Here is a 22091-nt window from a genome sequence, read left to right on the forward strand (position 1 = left end):
AGTGGATGACTTTTGTTTTACTGGGCTGATCCCAGTTGCGAATTTATGCAGCAATATGAATGTGAGTCAGGGCATTGTTGGAAAAGAGCACATGTGATCTGTCTCCGGACTGTCCCCGCTTTAATAAAAAGGCTAAAAAATAACCCCAACGCCTCTATGTTCCCTGTTTTCTCTGCTCCAGATCTACATAGTGCCCAAAGCGGCCATCTTTCCCCTGGAAGGCCTGGAAGGGGCCGAGGCAGAGGCCGCCCTGCTGAACAACATGCGTGTGTACGGGACCATTCTGTTGACCTCCATGGCCACGGTGGTGTTCGTCGGGGTGAAGTATGTCAACAAGCTGGCCCTGGTCTTCCTGGCCTGCGTCATCCTCTCCATCCTGGCTGTCTACGCTGGTGTCATCAAGACCGGCGTTGACCCTCCCGACTTCCCGTAAGCATGAACAGCCATAAAGCTCAAACATGCACACTGTTGAGCCTAAGCTAATGTAGAAACATACACATACACATACACACAATGCAAACATTTGCATTTTAAAACAGATTCTACAAAAATGCGTGTTCCCTCAGAAAGATATTTTTGTGCTTTTCTTTTCTCCAGGGTGTGCGTCTTGGGGAACCGCACCTTGGTGTGGAAGAATTTCGATGTGTGTGCAAAGACAATTGAGACCGCTAATGGAACGGTCACCACCCAGCTGTGGCGCATGTTCTGCGATTCACCCTTCCTCAACGCTACCTGTGACAAGTACTTTGTTTCCAACAACGTGTCCCAGGTCCAGGGCATTCCTGGGGTCACCAGCGGGATCCTAGCAGGTCAGTGCATTCTGTCAGGATCCAAATGCAAGTCAATGTAAATGTCCATACAGAAAAGTACAGCCCTGCCCCTAGACAGCTAAACTGCACTCTCAATTATGTTTCAAGGTGAATGTTTTTTTGTGTTGAATTGCATTTGTAAAAACATTTGTAATCACTTAGTCTGAAGTCTTCACTAGGAGGCAGGAGTGGTGATGAATGGGTCAAACAATTGACCTTTACCAAGGAATTTCAAGTCCAAGTCCAGCACAAACTGATGGTGATGATCCCTCTTTGCATACGTAACATAACAAACGCTACAAAGTGTTTTTTATGCCTAAACCTAGCCTTTCCCTAATCTTAACCAAGTAGGTTTGGTGGCTAAAAGTAAGTAAACTGGATAAAATGCTGCCTGACATGATATACAAGATAGGTTTTTGGAATTTCTGATACATCAGAAACAAATGTAATCCATGACAATTACGTTTCCCCCCAAAAGTAACTGAAAATGCATTTTAGTTATATGGTAATTTTTAGAAGACAGGGTTTGAAAAAAAAAAACACACAGAGAAACACAGAACACAGAGATAAACACAGAGATTCATGTTTCTGTCACCCTGTTTGCTGTGTTACTGAGACACTGGTTTCCATGTGTTGCAGACCATAGATTTACAGGCTACAGCTAACTTATTAATGATGCTACCATTTTCACTTAAATACTGCAAAACAAAAAAATAGCAATTGGCTATGAACTGTTGCTGCACCTGTATCAAACCTGATACATGCCGTGGACACTGTAGCAAATATAAATCAGCCTTAAATGGTATTATCATGGTATGCATCAGAACTGAAATGAAGTTAAATAATGCATGTTTTGCATTGCATTTTGATTTATGAAATGTTCTACATGGTTTATGTTTGTTCCTGCGAACGTGTATTTTCCACATAGTCATGTCGTGGTCACGGGGGTACTTCAGTAGTAGTAGTCCAGTGAGTGTTTACACCGTTTGCTGAAATATAAACAAGATGTGTAATACCCATTTAGCCAAAGTGTTTTAATAGTGTACAAACAAGGCATTCTCAGAGGATCATGCAGCATGAGCCACAGGTTTTGGGCTTATTAATTTGTGCTATCCCTCAGGTGCAGCAGACATTTTTCTGGACTTAAGTAATTACTCTTGGCTAAAAGTGATAATTTACCATTAGAAAATCTGGCCTCTACCCTATTAAAAAACAGCAATGAAGGTTTGATTATCCCATGTATGTTTAAGAGGACTAACAGACAAAAGCGTGCTAAGTCTTATTCACTCATATCTTACAACTCAGCCCTCATAAACTGGCTGAGCTGGAGTATTTAGGCCAGCTAATCACTTTTTAGCACTGTGGTTAGAGCTAGCCGGACATGCCTAAATGCCGTCCTCCTCTTCATATTCACAGTTCAGAAAATATTCAGACCCGTTCATTTGTTCCATGCTTTGAAGTTGTTTTTGTATTTTGTATTTTGTATTTTTGCCATCCATCTAACATAATTCTCCATAATCACCATGTGAAAACACATGTTTAGATAAATGTAGAAACTAAACAACAACAACAGCAACAACAAGTGAAATATCTAATCCTTATATAGTTATTCAGACCTATTGCTGTGGCACTCCAAACTGAGCTCAGATGCATCTTCTTTCCTATTGCTCGTCCTTGAGATTTCTACAGAAACTAATTGTAGTCCACCTGTAAATTGATATAGGAAGACACACACCTGTCAGTATACTGTCTAGTATATAGATCCCTCAATTCTCAGTGCATATCAGACCAAAAACAAGCCATAATGTCCAAGGAAATCTCTGTAGACCTCTAAGACAGAATTGTGCTGAGACATAGATCTGGGAAAGGGTCTATAAATTTTGCTAAAGATCCCAGGATCACCATTGTGGTGAGTTTGGAACCCTCCTAGAGCTGACTATCTGGCTAAACTCAGGTCAAGAAGGGCTTTTGGGTGCTCAAGGAGGTGACTGAGAACCCAGGGGCTTCTCTAAATGGGGCACCAGCGTTCAGAGATAATAGAACCTACCTGAAAGACAACCATTTCTGTAGCACTCGTCTGTAGTCATGTCTTTATGGGAAAGTGGCAAGAAAGAGGACGTTCCTTACTAAAAAAAAAGCCTATAAAAACCTGGAACATACCAACCAACACTTAAAAGTGTCTGACAGCATGAGGAAAAAGATTCTCTGGTCTGATGAGACAGAAGAACCATACCATCCCTGCCTTTCAGCACAATAACAACCCAAAACACACAGCCAAGACCAAACTGCAGTGGCTTTGGGCAAATCTCTGAATGTCCTTGAATGGCCCAGCTGACCTAAGCTTAAGTGGGTCTGCTGTGTGTAAAACCAAAACTGTCCAAATCCATGTGTGCAAAAATCTGGTTGAGGCCCAAAAAGGCTTGAAAGTTGCATAGCTGAGATATTTCACTTTTATATTGGGTATTGTGTGAAGTAAACTAATGGCAATCAATAAAAACAAATGCACTTTTTAAATTAAGTCTATAATGTAGCAATGTGTGGAAAAAAGAGAGTCTGAATACTTTCTGAAGTCACTCTATGCTGTATGCTTATGTCAAATGCATCATCATCATCATCATCATCAGGTGGTCACAGGTAGCTAATAATATTGGAAGTTTTGCCTCCCTTTGCTCTTTCTTTCTTTCCTTTGGGATTTCACACTTGGTGCCCATCCTCATTCACCTGTGAATCTTTCTCAAAGCCAAAGTATTTCCAAGGGTGATAAACAGTTCAGCCTTCTACCATATCACCCACCTTAGTTGGTCTTATTACTATTGCACCTGAACTTTTACCTTGGGCCCTATTTTTGTGCCAGCACAGATCAAGCACAATGGCTTTGCACCAGTAAAGTGGTAATTTCATGATTTACTATAACATCTCTTGCACCAAATATGAATGGGAGCACACAAGAGGGGACTGTTGATCCATTTCCAGTGGTGCAGTGCAACTGTACAAATCTACTTGTGTCTTTGTCTCCTCATACTGCCTCTTAGTGCAGAGGCCTTCATTCTGTGCCTTTTTTGTGGCCTAAGAAGAAGTGAGATTTCCCTCTGTATGTTTTGTTTATTTCACACTGATATACACTGATGGACAAAAGTACTGGGTCAAACCTCTTAATCAGTGAATTCAGGTGTTTCATTCAGTCCCATTTCTACAGGTGTGTAAAATCAAGCAGCTAGCCATGCAGCCTGCCTTTACAAATATTTGTGAAAGAATGGCTCATTCTAAAGAGCACACTGAATTCCAGCATAGTGCTGTAATAGGAATGTAACAGGATGCCACTGCTGCAACAAATCAGTTTGTGTCAGTTTCTTCCTTTCTAGATATTCCATGATCAGCTGTAAGTGGTATTATTGCAAAGTGGAAGCATTTAGGAAGCACAGCAGCTCAGACCCTAAGCAGCAGACCACATAAAGTTAGAGACGCTGGCACCTGCTGACACAATAACAGAAAGCTCAAATAGAGCTCCAAACATCCTCTGGAATTAACAAAAGCACAACAACTGTGCACCAGGAGCTTCGTGGCATGGGTTTCCATGGCCGAGTTGGATGGAGCGGTGTAAAGCACGACACCACTGGACTCTGGAGCAGTGAAAATGAGTTCTGTGGAGTGACAAATCACGTTTCTCTATCTAGTGGTCTGATGGATGAGTCTGAGTTTGGTGAATGCCAGGTTCCCTGGCTGACTGCACTGTGCTGACTGTAAAGTTTGCTGGAAGAGGGCTTGTTGTTCTGGGGTCGGCCTTGGCCACTTAGTTCCAGTGAAAGGAAATCTTATTGCTTTAGCTCACCAAGACATTTTGGACATTCTCTGCTTCCAACTTTGTGGGAACAGTTTGGGGAAGGACCTTTTCTTTTCCAACATGACTGTGCCCCAGTGAACAAAGCAGCTTCATAAAGGCATGGCTGGCTGAGTTTGGTGTGGAAGAACTTGACTGGCCCGCACAGAGCCCTGACCTCAACCCCATCCAACACCTTTGGGATGAACTAGAATGGAGATTGCGAGCCGGACCCTCTGGTCCAACATCAGTGTCTGACCTCACAAATGCTCTTCTGGATGAACGGGCAAAAATTCCTGCAGACACATCCCAAAGAGTGGAAGCTGTTCCAGCTGCAAAGGGGGGACCAACTCCATATTACTGCCTATGGATTTAGAATGAGATGTCAGAAAAGCTCCTGTGGCCCAACACCTTTGTCCATGTAGTGTAAACTCTACAACCACCAACCTCTACACATTCATACACATATAGATACATATGGGCAATTGATATGGGCAATTGAGAATGTTATATTCACCTGACTCTTTGAAATATGGGACTTAAACATCAGAAATATGATTTTAATGAGATTATGACAATAATGCCAGCAGAGCAGTGTGTGTACCTGGCATCCACAGCTGGTTGTACAATGTGTGACAGCCTTCCCTTATGGTTGATTACATTTCTATAGCCATCTGAAGACAGCAGGACCGGTATGTCATTCCATCTGTACTGTCTAATTTGAGGGATGTGGTGTCCGTTTTCAAAGTGCCGTACAATTCCACATGCATTATCTGGTATAGATGCCTAAATTAAATTTCGGGCAACTAGCAACAGGCTCTTGCAAAAGTACACAGGCTTCTTTGCTTTTGTACACATTCAACCTCTTGGCTATAAAGTGGTAGGCAATTCCACGCAGCTTCCAAGTTTGTACAGTGCAGATCATCATTACTCCTCATTCTGCATCTTCACCCAAAAACACCAGATTGCCAGAGTCTTGTCTTTCCAAAAGGTCTTTCATAGTAGCGCCTGAAAGATGGCATTTTCAGTTGCAATAGAGAGAGGCCTATGGCTGTGACAAATAGTGTGGTGGGGTAGAGCAGAAGTATGCCTGTAATTATTTGAGTTCAATTTGATAGTGGCAGGAAAAGAAACAAGTGTGTGTGTGTGTGTGTGTGTGTGTGTGTGTGTGTGTGTGTGTTTAAGAAAACTCTCTTTGAATTGAAATAATAGGTTGCCTCAGCTATGAGTAGGCTACTAACAGGAGCTGTCGGTTAACACAATCAGGTAAATAACTTAAACAGACCATTGCTTTACCCACAGTATTTGCAGTTGTGGGATTGCTGTGCCAAATGTAGCCAAATATGACTAACTGAATATTTTCATTTAAGAAAAGAGAAAACAAGCTTCTGCCAAATGAACAGCGGAAACAGGTTTTAGTGAACTACAAAGTTTGCTGTTACTCCACTGAATCATTGTCTTCCCTGAGGACATCGTCTGACATATTTTGTGGTACATTACATTCTAGATTGGAGTGTGGTATATTCATATTTGAAATGCCATATAGGTCTACACCTGATGACAAAAACATCAGGTTCTCTTGGGATATGACAGTCTGAACTCTCCTGCCCATTGCAAAAATGCCAGAATGATTTGATTCATCATGACTAGCAGCCCCTTCCACACTTACTGATAATGGATTCCTCCTAATCCAGCCTCTCTCACGCGGCTGGTGTGCTTCTGCTGTGCTTCTGCTGTGCCATCACCTTTGGTAACAAAATTAGCAAAAATCAGTTGGTCATGCCCAAGTGATTTTGCACTGGGAGTTTGCACCACTGCCTGCGACTGTGCCTTGATTCTCCAAAACAGAGCCCCGTGTGTTTGTCAAAGGAGGGGCACTGGCTTTGCAAAACAAGCATCTCACAAAGCCAGCAGCACTGCTGTGCTGTGCTCATGATGTCTGAGGAATACGTTGATCACAGCGTTTGCGCTAACAGAAGCTAAAGGACCACCTGTCCTATGTGTGTTGCATCTCTGAGCCAGTTTTGCTGTGATGCTGCATTGCTCATATTCCCACAGGTAACAAGGAACTGTAGATGATGTGATGTCTTGTCAATATTTCCAAGGTAGAGCTTTAGAGCAGAAAAACTTGCAACAATAAACATCATATTTGGATGTCAGTCTGGCAGAGCACGTGCAAGGACATTTTTCTGGACCAACCATTTTGCATCAGCATTCATCAATCATAGAAAAAAAAAATCACTGGAGTAGTGGAAGAGGTAGAACTTTCTCCAGTGATAAGCTCATCAATCGATGATATGTTGGGTTTTGAGTAAGGGGCACAATTTTAATGTTTTTTTTTGGACTACAGAAGCTCCTGCTGTCTTGCTTTTACTTTGTTCTCACTATTCACTCTCACTCTCTTGTCTACACAGCTGAATGGAACAAGGTCATAACAGAAGTACAAAGTAGATGAGTAAATTAGTGATTTAGATTTGGTTCAATAACAATCTAACAATATTTGGATCGGATGGGAATCTCAGACGGAAGCATGTTTAACCCTTCTTTTTTCCCAGAGTTTTTATTTATTAATCTGTTTATAGGAATCATTCTCCCAACTCTCCTGTATTCTTATCTCCCCCCGTCTTGCCCATTCAGACAACCTGTTTGGGAACTACTATGAAAAGGGAGACCTGGTGGCCATGATTGGCATGGAGTCAGTTGAAGGGGTGGACGACCCTCTGACCAACGCTAACCGCTACGTCCTGGCTGACATCACCAGCTTCTTCACTTTGCTGGTTGGCATTTACTTCCCCTCTGTAACAGGTGAAAACCTGACTTCTTACACTTAAGTGATTTTCACTGCTTTCTTTTTAACACAATTTGCACAGGATGCTTATTTGAATCTAGTAGAGGAATTTGCTGATGACTCTCTTGTCGCCTGTTTAGGGATCATGGCTGGCTCCAACCGCTCTGGGGATCTGCGTGACGCCCAGAAGTCTATTCCCATTGGCACAATAGCAGCCATCACCACAACCTCCACTGTCTGTATCCTCTCACTACTGCTCTCTCTAAGATACCAAGTCGTTTCTATAAAGGAAATTCGGTTCCCTATGCAATTTAAAAAGTACAAAAAAAAAAAAAAAAAAAAAAAAAAATCTCATTCTCAAACTTCAAACATGATAACAGCTCAGACACCCCTTGTCTGATTTTGAGAAACTGAGACGAATGATGCTCTCTAGTGCTGTATTGAAGTGATTAAAAGATCACACTGGTTGGCCTGATGGGCACACTATAATTAAAGATCAGACTTTTAGACTTTAAAATGCCATAACTGCTACTTGACTGGTCCGATTTTGATGAAACTTGGTAGGAATGATGCATTCTTGCACTGTATTCCGGCATTTAAAACATACACTGATTGGGCTGATGGGGACAACATAATTAAATGTTGAAAATGTCAGATTTTGAAAGGCCATAACTGCTACACCGTCAGTTGAATTTTGATGAAACTTGGAGGCATGATGCTTCTCGTTTGTGATTGGCCCAAGGGTTGCGTGCAGTGACGTGTACTGCACGGCTCCAGAGACCAAATTTGTTGATGAATAGATTAACAAATTTGGACATGAATAGATTCATGTTCACCAGCTAAAGTGTTCTTCTGTTCTAATTACAAACTAAATGCACACAAAATGTGAGGCAAATGTAAATGTAAAGTAATATGTAATGAGTAATATTATAAATTTGTGATATTTAATATGGTAGAGAAACTGTTCCCCCTCCATTATCTTTAACTTTAACATTCCTCTTTATTACATTATAATGGGCACGTTTTAAATCAAGGAAATTGATATTTTAAACAATCAAATTAGAGATTATACAAATGCACTTTAACATGCAAGGTCAATGCAGTTATTGGATTTTACCGCTCAAGCAGTCATCCTGAATAAGATGTGCCCTCCTGTCACTCTGAGCAGTCAGCTTTTCATCAAAACAAATTTGATTAGGACTTCTAATCACATCATTAGGCTGCCTATGGAATCACAAGCTAATGAAACAGTGGAGTATAAGTTACACTGCCATTGATCCCTGAGATATGATCCTAAACAAAAGGGACTCATGTATGTACTCAGTAAATGCATTTAACTGGTAGATCAGATCATTATGTACCTCTTTAACAGGACGATTTCTAATGTTTGGCATTCCATAATGTAATGCTTTAATGTAATGTAAAGCATTACATTATATAATGTATAATTATATATAATGTAAAGCATGGCTGTACACGGTGACAGCCTCGCTTATGAAATACAAGTGTTTTCCTCATCCAAAACCTCTAAGACATGTCCAGTGTGGTTCTGTTTGGTGCCTGCATCGAGGGCGTGGTCCTCAGAGACAAGTGAGTTCTTTTATTATTATTATTATTATTATTATTATTATTATACTTTATTGAACCACAAACAACCCTTAGAAGAATTACTTACTCCTCTTATTGTATGCTTGCCATGGATACAGCTTTCTCATTCTGCCAATATCCTTTAGGTTTGGGGAGGGAGTCCACGGGAACCTGGTGATCGGCACATTGGCTTGGCCATCGCCGTGGGTGATCGTGATTGGCTCCTTCTTCTCCACCTGCGGGGCAGGCCTCCAGAGTCTGACAGGAGCTCCTCGCCTCCTGCAGGCCATTGCCAAGGACAGCATTGTGCCCGCCCTCCGGGTCAGTCTGTCTCTCTTACTGTTATTTTGTTCCTTTCTATTCAACCTGGTTATTGTTAACAAACAAATAATACAGCAGAGACCAAGCTGAGATACTCTTTGAAAGCTTTGAAAACTATGTTTTCTGTGTCCATCCAGATCTTTGGCCATGGGAAGGCCAACGGGGAGCCCACATGGTCCCTGCTGCTGACAGCCTGCATCTGTGAGAGTGGCATCCTCATCGCCTCCCTGGATGCAGTGGCCCCCATCCTCTCCATGTGAGCAGCAGCCCCTCTGTTTTTTTCCATCTTTTGGAGCGAACAACTGGGGATTTTTTCAGCAGCCAGATTCCTGCTATTTCCTGAGTGACGCAAATGCCAAACACAATATGCACAGGATTAAGTTCATTTCGCTTCTGCTTTGATATTGCGTGTAAGATGTGTCTGCCAAGCTGGCTGAGATTCTGTGCTTGTGTGTTTGTCCTGCAGGTTCTTCCTGATGTGTTACATGTTTGTGAACCTGGCCTGTGCCTTGCAGACCCTGCTGAGGACCCCCAACTGGAGACCCCGCTTCAAATTCTACCACTGGTCAGTCCAACAGAGCAAAGTTTTAACAGCAGCCATGTCACAGCAGCCATTTTTGACTTGAAATAGCAGCACAATAGCGTGCTACTATTGTGCCATGCTGGCTCACTGCAAGGGTGGTGATGTTTATATGAAATTAAATCAACAGGACCCTGTAGGTAGGCACCTTCCGAACAAAAATATCTTTATTTCTTTTTATTTTTCATGTTTTGAGGGGATTTAAAAAAAAAAAAAAAGTATTTCTATCTTTTCCTTTTTCGTTTTCTGTTTTTTTTTCCTTTTTGCTTTCCTTTTTTTTTTTAAAACAAGTACTTGCAACAATGTGGTCATTTTCTTGTAATTAAATTTTTAATATACTGTATATTTCTTGCACGTTTTTTGCTACTTTTATGTTTATTATGTTTATTTATTTATTTATTGTACAACATTTATTTTATAAGATTTTTGAATAATTTTCTGGTATTTTTTTGTAAATTTCTACTGCTTCCTTTCTGATTTGGGGTTATTTCTTATTTTTGGTTGTTTGTTATTTCTTGCTAGTTTGCTGATCACCCTTTCCCCCATGTTTTTGAATGAAATCATGTGAATTTGCTATGGCTTCAAAGGGTTGCAAATGAAAATGATCAAAATGCAATAAGGATGATGCAGGACAGCTGACTGGCGACAGTGGGTTGAACTGTTTGGACACTGAATGAACAATTTGTAGGTGAGTAAAAAAGCAGGGGACAGAGGGGCGAGCTCTGCCCCGCCTCGCCTCGCCGGAGACGCTCTGCTGCACGCACATCATGCAGCACAGCCTTAATTAATATCAGTAGTAACACCTGTGTTCACCTGCTAGCTCATGTGATAATGGCTGCTGTGAAAAAGGTCTGTCGTCATTGAATTTGGCTCTTTTCTTTTTCAAACTCATTTTCCATCTCTCTCTCTGTCTTTCAATATGTGTCTCACACTGTTTCTGTATCTATTTATCCATCTACCTATCTGTCTTTCTCTCCCTCTCCCTCTCTCCCTCTCTCCTGCTCTCTCTCCCTCTCTCTCTCTCTCTCTCTGTCAATAGGGCTCTGTCCTTCCTGGGGATGAGTTTGTGTCTCACTCTGATGTTCCTCTGCTCCTGGTACTATGCCATTGTCGCCATGGCAATTGCCGGCTCCATCTACAAGTATATCGAGTTCGCAGGGTGAGTAGAACGCAACCCCAGGGAGAGATTGCACTCACTGGCTGGCTTTCTGCCTGTGTGCGTGCGTGTGTGTGTGTGTGTGTGTGTTTTAAGGTTTTGGAGTTTGCAAGTCCACACCATCCATCAGTGCTGTGCGGCAGCAACAGGGAAACTGGGGTTTTGGGTTCCACTGTATGTTTGTGCTCTTGTCATCTCCTGTTATGTGAGGCTTATGGATTTCCACTCAAACCACTTGGAAGTAGAGGAAATGTGAGGATTACACCCCTGCAACACTTCCATTTCCCACATTTATATGCTCCTTATCAGGGAACAGGACAGGCTTGCACATTTGAGTATTGCAATGCTAGATTCTGTGATTCCCTGTGGTGAGTGACATCATGTTAACTTGACATTTAACAGTGACGCCTAAGCCTTAATCACATTGCATTATGTCACGCTGGCATTTGCAAGTAGATCTGTTACAATGTGTTGACTATATCACTGTCACTTTTTGACTTTTGAATAAAGCTGCAAAACTCTTGGTGTTTTTTTTTTTTTTTTTTTTTTTTTTTGGACCAACAAACACTGAGTGACACTTGGCCTCGTTGCAGGGCGGAGAAAGAGTGGGGTGATGGGATACGAGGTCTGTCTCTCAGCGCTGCACGATACGCTCTCATGCGGCTGGAGGAAGGGCCCCCACACACCAAGAACTGGAGGTATAACACACACACACACACACACCAACTCGTGCGCACCAACAGAAATGCACATGCCAAGTCTTAAGTAACACACTGTGTTTGGTTATCACAGTTCTAATTACCATAGAAATGAACAACATGTCTGTTTGAGCTGATGTGATTCTCCTCATCAGAGGTGTCGATAAGTGCTGCAGCAGCGTTTGGAAATTCACATTAACACGTGAACCTCTCATGCTGTTCTCCTCTGCCTCTCACTGCTTCATTTTCTCTTTCCCCAACTAGTACTTTTACTCGGCTAACCCAGCCATTTCTTCCTTGCACCATTATTTGACTCTTAATTGCTCTCCCTGCCGTCCTCCTTCCCGTTTTTCCCCTCTCTACTTCTTCCTCTTTTTCTCTGCTCTTTCTTCTCACTTTCCCTACCCCGTCTCTGCTTCCCCGTCTCTCCAGGCCCCAGTTGCTGGTCCTGGTTAGCACGGACGCAGAGCAAAATGTGGAGCAGCCTCGCCTGCTCTCTCTGACCAACCAGCTGAAGGCAGGCAAAGGCCTGACCATTGTTGGCACGGCTCTGGAGGGCACCTACCTGGAGAACTCTGAGCAGAGCCAGCGTGCAGAGCAGGTAGGGAGTCCTGTTCATATGCTGGCTGTGCATCGCAAAACTCTGCATGGAAATGGATCCAAATTTGAATCAGCTTCAGAGATGACAGTTGAAGTGACCCCGGCAGTGCCCTCCACAATAATATGAGCCCTTTCAAGCAAATCATGATTCCACGGGACAAAAGGGGAGGAACAGCTAGCTGCTAGCTGTTCCTCCAAATCACTTGCTGCCTCATTCAGGAGAACACAGGGTGAAGGGAGTAGGTGGGCTTTACTATCACACTAAATCACATCAAATTAACTCAACACAAATCAAATCACATCAAATCACTTCAACTCAGCTCAACTCAAATCAGCGTCAGAAATATGAGAAAAGCTAGCTGAACTTCATGCCTTTTTTTCAGATACTTTACGCACACTTAGCTACTTATTTTCTTGTATCAGGGCACCACAACGGCCCAACTGGCATTTTGGTGGAAATGAGCCATTGAGCCGTTGATTAAACCCCAATACAATAATCTCTGTTCATCAGTGTGACATATTAAGAAGTTTTTTCAAATCAAATCAAATCAAATCAAGTTTATTTCTATAGCCCTTTACAATAACCATAAGGTACCCAAAGTGCTTTACAACTAAGTCATAAAAACAGTTCATAAAAGCAATACATAAAAAACAATACGTAATACATAAAAAAACAATACATAAGAAAAACAGTGCATAAAACAATCAACGGGAAAGTGCTATGGTGCTGCAGGTTAACTTAAGCCTACCAGAAGTGCATAAAATTTTCATTGAGAAATCATGCCTTCATGCTTTAAAACAGCTTAGATGTAACTACACCTTGCACTCATTAAATATGTGTGGACCTGCTACTATGCCCATGGTACCTGTCTGCCCCCCCACCTGCTGGCACAGCGGCTCCTAACTTTCTCTTTGCTTCCTTCTATTTGCTAGTCATTTTGCTAAAATGAGACATTCCAGTGAGTGGCGGGGCTGGTACACTACATTTTCAGAGCGGAGACTCTCAGCCATGGTGCTGACGCGTACTCGGCTCCTGATCTGTCTTGTAGCATATGAGAAACACCACATGCACATGCTAACAAGGTTAAAAACTTGATTTTCATCCCAGGGGGTCTTTAAATAAAAGCTGTTGAGATGATCTGCTTAGTAATGTAAGAAAAAACTGAAATCTGGGAGGAAAGAAGATGTTGGTTCACTCAGACAGTCATCACTTGAGTCATCAAAATGTATTGAACTCATCTCAATTTTTGCCACATTTTCTTCTGATAACAAAATCCTCTCTGTGATTTTCTAAAAAATGAGATGCCAGTAGATAACAGCAGTGCCTCCCCATGTAGCCTCCTGGCTGCTTGGTCCTGCCGCAAGCACTAGGCCTTAGACCTTAGTTTTAACATTGTTATGCTTATATCTATATCTATATCTCCATCTATCTATCTATTTATCTATCTGTCTATAGATCTATACACACACACACACACACACACTCATATATCTATACATATACACACATATATATACATATTTATATACATATATTGCACCCCCCACACTTGGAATATGCATCAACACAATTTCAAGTTGACTTCATTAATATTGTTGAGACAATTCCAAGGTTTAATGATTGACTGTCATTGCTTTTAGTTTTTTGTTTTATTTATTTATGCACTTATTTATCTTACTGTCAATTTCTACACTTTTACTTTTTAGTATTTTTAATTTTATCTCATTTGTAATTGATATAGATGTATTGAATATATGTAGTGATATTGATATAGATGCATTGATATAGCCATGTGTTCTTTTGCTTTCCGGTGTTAGATGTGTCTGCATTTGCATGTCTGTTGTGTCTATGTACATGGGCACTACTGAAAATGAGGATTCTCCTTTAATGTGTTTTCTGAGGTTTTAAATAAATAAAATGTTGATGACAATGATGATGATGATGATGTTATGGCTATATATGGCCGTAAGCGTACCATTTCTTTGTGACTGTCTTCGTAATTGTTATGGGAGCTTTTCCTGTTATTACAACATGTGTCTGTACCCTTTTAGATTGTGCTTTCATGTTACTTCCACAAGTATACCTGGCTGTTTTTTTCACAAATTCAAATTTGATTCCTTATATATCGTCTGTATTTTCTTAAAATTCTGTGTACCGTTGTTGACAGTTCCGCCCTTGTCCTCCCCTCCTAGGCGCTGCGTAAGCTGATGGAGACGGAGAAGGTGAAGGGCTTCTGCCAGGTGACAGTATCCTCAAACCTGCGTGACGCCACATCCCATCTGCTTCAGGCCAGTGGGCTGGGAGGTCTCAAACACAACGCCGTGCTGGTCAGCTGGCCACGCAACTGGAAACAGGCCGACGAGCACCAGACCTGGAGGAACTTCATTGGTGGGTTGCTGGGATGGAATAGAAACTCCTATGGGCATCCAGCCAGGTCCAACAAAATGGCTTTGGCTTCACCTAAGGCAGATTTCAGGGCAGCAGGGTAGTCTAATACGTAGAGAGACTAACCCTCAACTGGGAACTGCAGGATTTAAGCCCCTATGTTGTCAAGCGCCCCTCCTGCTGAGGCATCTTTGAGCAAGGCACAAAATCACTCCCAGCTCCACTGGCACTTTTCTGTAGCTGCTCTTTGTCCTGAACTCCCCGTGTTAACGCAAAACGACAAGTTATCTCAATGCTCTCATCCTTTTAACACTGCATGCAAAAGATCATGCATAATCATATGTTTTGGACATAACCTTTACTGTTTTAAAGGAGCTGTTTTACTTGAAGAAAATATCAGTACTTAAGCTTGAATGTGTTATTAGTGTGATCTGTGTGATTTGTGTAGTCAATCCCACTTCCAAGCACGCATTGTGAATAGCTAAACTCAATTTGGATTTACAGAAGAGGGCGTTTTTGTGTGATACTCATGGGTATTCTAAAGTGCTGACCAGAGGGCAGCATTTGTGGCCGGGGTCAAAGACTCCTCTTTTAACACAGCAAGCTGCTTATGTGCTTGACCTGGTGCTGGACGAGCTACATGACCGCTCCTGGCCAACTCGCTCTTAATCTCCAGTGCGTGTGTGTGTGTGTTGGTGTGCATTTGCCTTTTTCTGTGCTAATATGCACCTACGCTTGTGTGTGTCATTTTGATAGTAGATAAGGCTCAAAACCCTGTGTGGTTAGGTTTGACTCTTACATAGAGATGAGAAAACAGCCGGTAGATGTAATTGACTCTGTGTTGATGGCTCACTCCTCGACCCCTCTCGTTGCTCCCTGTCCTCCTGCGCTGCAGAGTTGGTGAGGGAGACCACCGCCGCCCACCTGGCTCTGCTTGTGCCCAAGAACATCTCAGCCTTCCCGTCCAATGGAGAGCGTTTCACCGAGGGCCACATCGACGTGTGGTGGATCGTCCACGATGGAGGCATGCTGATGCTGCTGCCCTTCCTGCTCCGCCAGCACAAGGTACCGGACAACATGGTTTCATAACACTAGAATTGAATAGATGCATGTGGAAAGTGGCCCACAGCATGAATTAAACCGATGATAATACATCACTGATTCTTGGGAATTTGGACAAAACAGGTTTTAATTTTGAAAATCTGAAGGTATATCATTATAGGCCAAGGTCTTGGCTGTTCAGCAATGTACCGGTGCAACCTCCTCATTTTGCATTTTTTTCATAAAATAGGTTTTTCCAGTTATTAGGCTACTTTGTTTTTGTCAACACCGTCACCGTAATGTTTTTTTTTTTTAAATTTGAAAAACATATTTTTGTATTAAAAGAGACCATTACTTTAATAACTCAACAGCACCAAAGAAACATATTGTAAGCATATTCATTTAAAACCAATATAACTGCCTCTGACGGTGGTGACACTAATCTGACGGTGGTGACAGTCGCCTCATTAAAACATACATTTCCAAAATTTATGCCACTCAAGTCAATGGCTTCTTGCTTAACAACTTTATTTAACTATTTGGTACAAAAAATAACAATCCTGAGCACTGTTATAAGCATTTTTCAGACTTCAGTCATCACCGTCAGACAGAAAACCTGACGGTGGTGACGTCTGACGGTGGAGACAAAAACCTGCTCTTTCACATGATAAGCATGAGTTGTTCACATTAGCCAGCTTGTTTTCGCCCTGTTGCTACCTGCATCAGACCTCTTCTTATAAAGTATACATTTATTCCATAATCTAATTTAATATTTTTTATACAGAAGTGACGGTGTTGACATGTTATGGTTGTGACAGTAGCAGTGTCCAAAAATATGAAGAGATTTAAGAGAAAATAGCAAACTTCCAGGAGCCTGAGTGGTCTTGAAGCATGCAGTAGAGCTGAAGGTTTGAAAAGGGCTCCTCAGGAATGTAATTGACCTTGTAGTTTTTTTATTATTATTTTTTAAATAAATATCTGACGGTGATGACGAATATCTGGGACACATTTTGAGCAACCACAAAATAATAGTAAATATTGTTCAAAACTCATCGTTTGTAGTTTTTAATACATATTATGATGTACTCTTTCATGTGGTAAATATATTATTCAATGAAATTATTAGTTTTTCTTGTTTTAATCAAGTTGAAATGATTATCTCCTATCCGAGGACAACTGGTTTTGTAGGCCATGGGCCAACATATAATCATTAAATTAATACAAATTAAAAATAAAACTATAAAAGAACCTTACAAATGTGCAAAGGACCCCCTGATTATGCCCTTGATTCTTTTTATTCATTAAAATGTTGTAAATTTCCATCAGAAATAGAAGAAAATAGACATTCTCAAGAATCAGTGACATACAAGAAGTCTAGAGTTCACTCACATCCAACAACAACATATTTCTTGATCATTTCTAAACAAAAAAAAACAAAGAAAAAAAGTCATTTGTGTTCCTCATTCTGCCAGCCAAACACAAGTCAGCTGTGTGAACATGTGTATTTGCCTGCATCTGCTGTCAGTGGCTCCACAGTGACAAGAACTAATTACTGTGAAACACTGACAGACATTAAGAGAGAGTGCTAACATTGTGAGCAAGTTTGCTGAACTACAAGAACTACAATAGAATAGAGTAGAAAGGAGTAGAATAGCATGTGGCTTCTTGAGCCCTGTCATCTTACAGTATGTGTGTCCTCAGCCCTCATTCACATTGTGTTACTGTTACCCGAGGGTGGAGCGCAGAAAGTGTTTCTAGGAAAGAACACTGTATGTAATGTTTGTGTGATATTCCCCTGCTTTTCCCATATAACTTTTTCTACTCCAGGTGAGTGTTTATAGTTCAACACACACACACACACATAGCTCCAGACACACCATTTGAAATGAGGTTCAGAGGCGTAGGACAGTTGTGAAAATCCGGTGGTCAGTCATGTTGTTTTTGCTTCTCAGGTTTGGAGGAAGTGCAAGATGCGCATCTTCACTGTGGCCCAGATGGACGACAACAGCATCCAGATGAAGAAGGACCTGACCACTTTCCTCTATCATCTCCGCATCGATGCTATGGTGGAGGTTGTAGAAATGGTGAGGTTCTTCAGCATCTTGATGTGCTGCATCAGTGGTTTTCAAACTTCTTCATGTTCTAAACCCCCCCCAAGTTGACTTTCATTAAATGGGCGACCCCATTTGAAGTGATTTTGACCTGGAACCACCACTGACAAACGGATCCAGTCATGACATTAAAATATAAGATTAGAAAACTATTTTTTGTATCATGGCAGTTACTACTGAACAGTGTTGGGACCAATTACTCACAAAACTAATAAGTTACAATTACTAATTACTTCTGTAAAAAAGTAATTTTGATTACTTCTCAATTACTGCTGCAGAAGAGTAATTCAATTACTGGGGAAAGTCATTTTTATGATTACTTTTTTCTTTTCTTAAATCCTCTTATTAATGCACATATTTTTGCATTGCTGTTGCAGTGTGGACATTGCTGTCAAATTTCATCTATCATTGTCAGTGTTGGGCTCGTTACTTTGAAAAAGTAATTCATTATAGTTTAAAGTAGTGATGCCAGCTTGTCCAGGTGGGGAATTGAACCCGTGATCTTCTGTATGACAGGCAGAGATACTATCCGCTCTGCCGTCAGGAAACACATTCACTTCTTGTAATTTGTGCTCAGTCATTCTCCATGCATGTTGATGAGTTACGAAAAACTGCAAAGTCCGACCAGTCTGAAAATTGACACACCGCTTTTTCTCCACAAGACGCACATTTTTTTGAATAGGATAATAAAATAATAATAATGATTAGTAGTAAGTAACGGCTAGTAACGGCGCATTTTATTGTCAGTAACGGTAACAGCGTTGTAACGGGGGAAACAGTCATTTCTTTGATTACTCGTTACTGATAAAAGTAACGCCGTTTCTTTGTAACGCCATTACTCCCATCACTGCTACTGAATTAAATTATAGTGAAATTAAACATTTGTCATTTTGCTGAGGACTCCCTGGAAGAGCCTCAGGGACCCCTGGGGGTCCTTGGAACCCACTATGAAAGTGATTTGAATATACCATTGCAGGAGTCAAACAGCAACTATGGCTGAAGACTTTTCCAGCTATGCTTATGAAAAATCTAGATTTAAACCTCATTGGGTTTTTAGTCTCAGGCCAGGTTCCCTTGTTATGGATGAGCAGAATAACCTGTATGTTTCTCTCCCCACAGCATGACAGTGACATCTCAGCCTACACGTATGAGAAGACCCTGGTGATGGAGCAGCGATCGCAGATCCTCAAGCAGATTAATCTGACGAAGAATGAGCGTGAGAGAGAGGTTAGAGGGACACGTTTTGCTTGATCTCTCCTCTTGTTTGTGCCAACTTCTGTGGCTTTTCATTTTTGAAATGCACTCAAAGATGCACAAATGAACCTGACTTGACATGACACGCATGGCCCTGCGGACAAAAGCATAGATAGGTCAAAGCGCTCACCCGCCACACCGGCGTCACCTACAACAACAATAGCAGCAGTGATGCTGCCAAGCGTGTCTGAGTGGCTGGTGTTTTTACAGACACAGAAAATGAAATATATTGATGTCAGTGTTTTACTATTATTGCCTCCCTAAATGCTTCACTGAACTCATTGAACAGATTACCTGGTCCTCCCAGGTCAATATAAAATTTAATCAGCACAGCGGACTTATCTTCATTTTTCCCTCACTCACCCGTGAAACATACAGTAAATAAGTGCCTTGGAAAAACATTTTTACATTCAACTTTAAACATTTTATTTTAAATCTCTCCTCTCATACCACTTACTCCCCCTCTTTCCTCCCTCTCCTTCCTCTGTATCTCCACAGATCCAGAGCATCACTGATTCATCCCGTGGGTCTATCCGCCGTAAGAACCCGGCTGCTGTGACCACCCAGCTGAGTGTGACTGAAGACCAGCCAGGAGGCAGCAAGGAGGAGAAGCCTGAGGAGGAGGTAGGGCCCGTTCTGGTTGTACAGCACTGTGGCTTCAGCGTGAACTTCAGACTTCATTTATATGCACATACACAAGCGATCTAACGGAAAGTAATTTACAGATTTAGCAGGTGAGATAAAACCCACCACCCAAGGGAATTATAAAAACACCATGTTTAAAATAAAGAAGAAAACAAAAATGTAAATGAACCAAACAGGACAAAATAAAAGACAATCGCAAAAAAAAAAAAAAAGGGTTAGCTTAATGCAATCAGTTGCAATCACTGATTTGCTTGCATCACATGCAGCATGGTAAACAGCACGGTCAAATTTAAATGTACAATATGTAATTGTAGGATCAAAGGACCATAACAGCACTGGGGGTTCAAGACTACTGTTGATCAGCACCAGTCAGTCCACTATTACCTTGCTAGCTGCAGATTACAAGCTTTCAGAATAGCCAAATATGTCCAGCCAATACACACATGCATTCCAAACTGCTACGTTTGGAGCACAATTATCACTGTGAACTAATCGCATCCATAGAACTGACAATCTGTTTTTACATTTGTTGGTCAGTGAAGCACCATATGCTGTGTGTAGCTACCCTTAGCCATACCAAAGCCACTCATATAAATGAAGGAGATGCATTGGTACCAGTGGTCTCATGCTTGGTGTGTCTCTGCCCAGCACAGAGCACCAGCCAGGAACAGCTCGCTGAACTAGGGCACCACTTAAACAAACTGATTCCTCTTGTGATTTGTTTGTCTCAAAAAAGCTTCATGAAAAATGTTCTGAAGAGCTGTGACTTTTTAAAAACGGGTTAAATATTTACTTCAGTGACCATGAGACATAAGTCATAATCTGCACTCAGGTACATCTTCTTCCATTGGAGTGAAGCTAAGAGCAAAGCATTTTGACTTTGTACCACTGTGTAGCCTAAATGTATGCTTACCATGTTTCCTGTGGCTGTTTCTTGACCTGATACTACTTGTATCTACTTTAGGTTTTTCAGACGTTATGTTTGAAATGTTGACAGAGGTGAAAAACAAAGGCTGATGATGGCTTAGTGCTGAAACATGTCTGTTTCTACCTCTCATCCTGATGTTCTACTAAATACAAAAGGCGATTTGCAATACTGTATTCCAGTGTGCTGGTTTCTTCTATGCATGTATGAAACATTATGTGTTAACCTAATTTGTAATTTGTAATTTGTGGTGTAAAAATATTGCCTCTAACTATGATACATGAAATATTGTTTACCGTATAACCTCTAGATTCTGCAGTAGCCTCTAGATGATGCTAAACACCATAAAATTACCTTGTACCTTTAAATTGTACATGTTAAATATGACACATGCACACTATGCATTCTCTGTGTTTAAGCAGGGTGCATGTTAACCGCAATGGAAACCAAATAATATAGACACTACACAACACAAGCCTCCCTTAATCACAGCTCTGTTTCCTCTCCTTCTCTCTCTCACACACTGTGGCTCTCTGTGACTTTACCTGCATTCCTACATTTCCACCTTGACTGTGACTCTCTCAACCTTCCACTTTACATGTAACTCCACCTGGCCTTGTATCACGTCTGTCCTCTTTTCCCCACGTTCCATAGTCAAAGTCGGCCTCTTCCCCTGTGTCCCCCCCTGCCCAGGTCCAGCTCATCCACGACAACACCACCCCAGCCAGCCCCGCGACCCCAGCCACCCCGCTGACCCCGGCCACAGAGTCGGCTCAGAGCCCCGGGGAGCAGGTCCAGATGACCTGGACCGAGAAGTGTGATGGAGAGCCGGCCAAGCCACCCGGCGCAGCCACACCGGAGGGCATCAAAGACATCTTCAACATGAAGCCGTGAGTATCTGGAATGCTCATTGAACTTCTCTGTGTGGTAAAGGTGAATTTCTCTTTGCTCTTCTGACAGAAACACTGCGCCTCCATGCCTCTTTTTGATACCACCTCTCTTAGGATTTGTGAAGGTCATTAGATAGGGGATTTACTGTGAGTTGCACAGTTTGTTAGTCTCATTCATTCAGAGAAATGCCTGTGAGGTATGTGGTGTTGAATACGTTTATAACATTGTTCTAGTGTACTTCCAAATAGAAATATTCAAAAACTCATGTAGCTTAGCACTGTTAGCACGTTTGTAAATCACTTTGGGTCAACTCCTGTTGTTTTGAAATGTGCCATATAAAGAAAGTGACTTGACTTGACAACCATGTGTTTCTCTTCTTGCCATGCTGCAGTGAGTGGGAGAACCTGTAAGTATTGAAGTTCCTATGAAGTTCATTCAATCTTATCCATTTACATCTCATATGTATTGGTCAGTCACAGAGG

At 41.6% G+C, this 22091-nt stretch overlaps 1 protein-coding gene across 1 annotated transcript in view; it reads left to right on the forward strand.

Moving 5' to 3' along the window:
- The window catches only part of LOC115359500 (solute carrier family 12 member 5-like), a 204105-nt gene that overhangs the window by 175161 nt on the left and 6853 nt on the right, over positions 1 to 22091 (forward strand). Inside the window, exons 7-24 of the mRNA XM_030052017.1 lie at positions 182 to 429; positions 598 to 809; positions 7264 to 7431; positions 7555 to 7653; positions 8947 to 9004; positions 9148 to 9322; positions 9460 to 9578; positions 9789 to 9887; positions 10942 to 11061; positions 11652 to 11756; positions 12189 to 12357; positions 14550 to 14745; positions 15638 to 15807; positions 17736 to 17867; positions 19014 to 19121; positions 19647 to 19772; positions 21373 to 21608; positions 22001 to 22015. Of these exons, the coding sequence (XP_029907877.1) occupies positions 182 to 429; positions 598 to 809; positions 7264 to 7431; positions 7555 to 7653; positions 8947 to 9004; positions 9148 to 9322; positions 9460 to 9578; positions 9789 to 9887; positions 10942 to 11061; positions 11652 to 11756; positions 12189 to 12357; positions 14550 to 14745; positions 15638 to 15807; positions 17736 to 17867; positions 19014 to 19121; positions 19647 to 19772; positions 21373 to 21608; positions 22001 to 22015 (2555 nt within the window). The remainder of the gene's footprint in view (positions 1 to 181; positions 430 to 597; positions 810 to 7263; positions 7432 to 7554; positions 7654 to 8946; positions 9005 to 9147; positions 9323 to 9459; positions 9579 to 9788; positions 9888 to 10941; positions 11062 to 11651; positions 11757 to 12188; positions 12358 to 14549; positions 14746 to 15637; positions 15808 to 17735; positions 17868 to 19013; positions 19122 to 19646; positions 19773 to 21372; positions 21609 to 22000; positions 22016 to 22091) is intronic.

The sequence above is a fragment of the Myripristis murdjan genome, chromosome 5 (genome assembly GCF_902150065.1).
Source record: "Myripristis murdjan chromosome 5, fMyrMur1.1, whole genome shotgun sequence".
NCBI classification, from domain to species: Eukaryota; Metazoa; Chordata; class Actinopteri; order Holocentriformes; family Holocentridae; genus Myripristis; species Myripristis murdjan.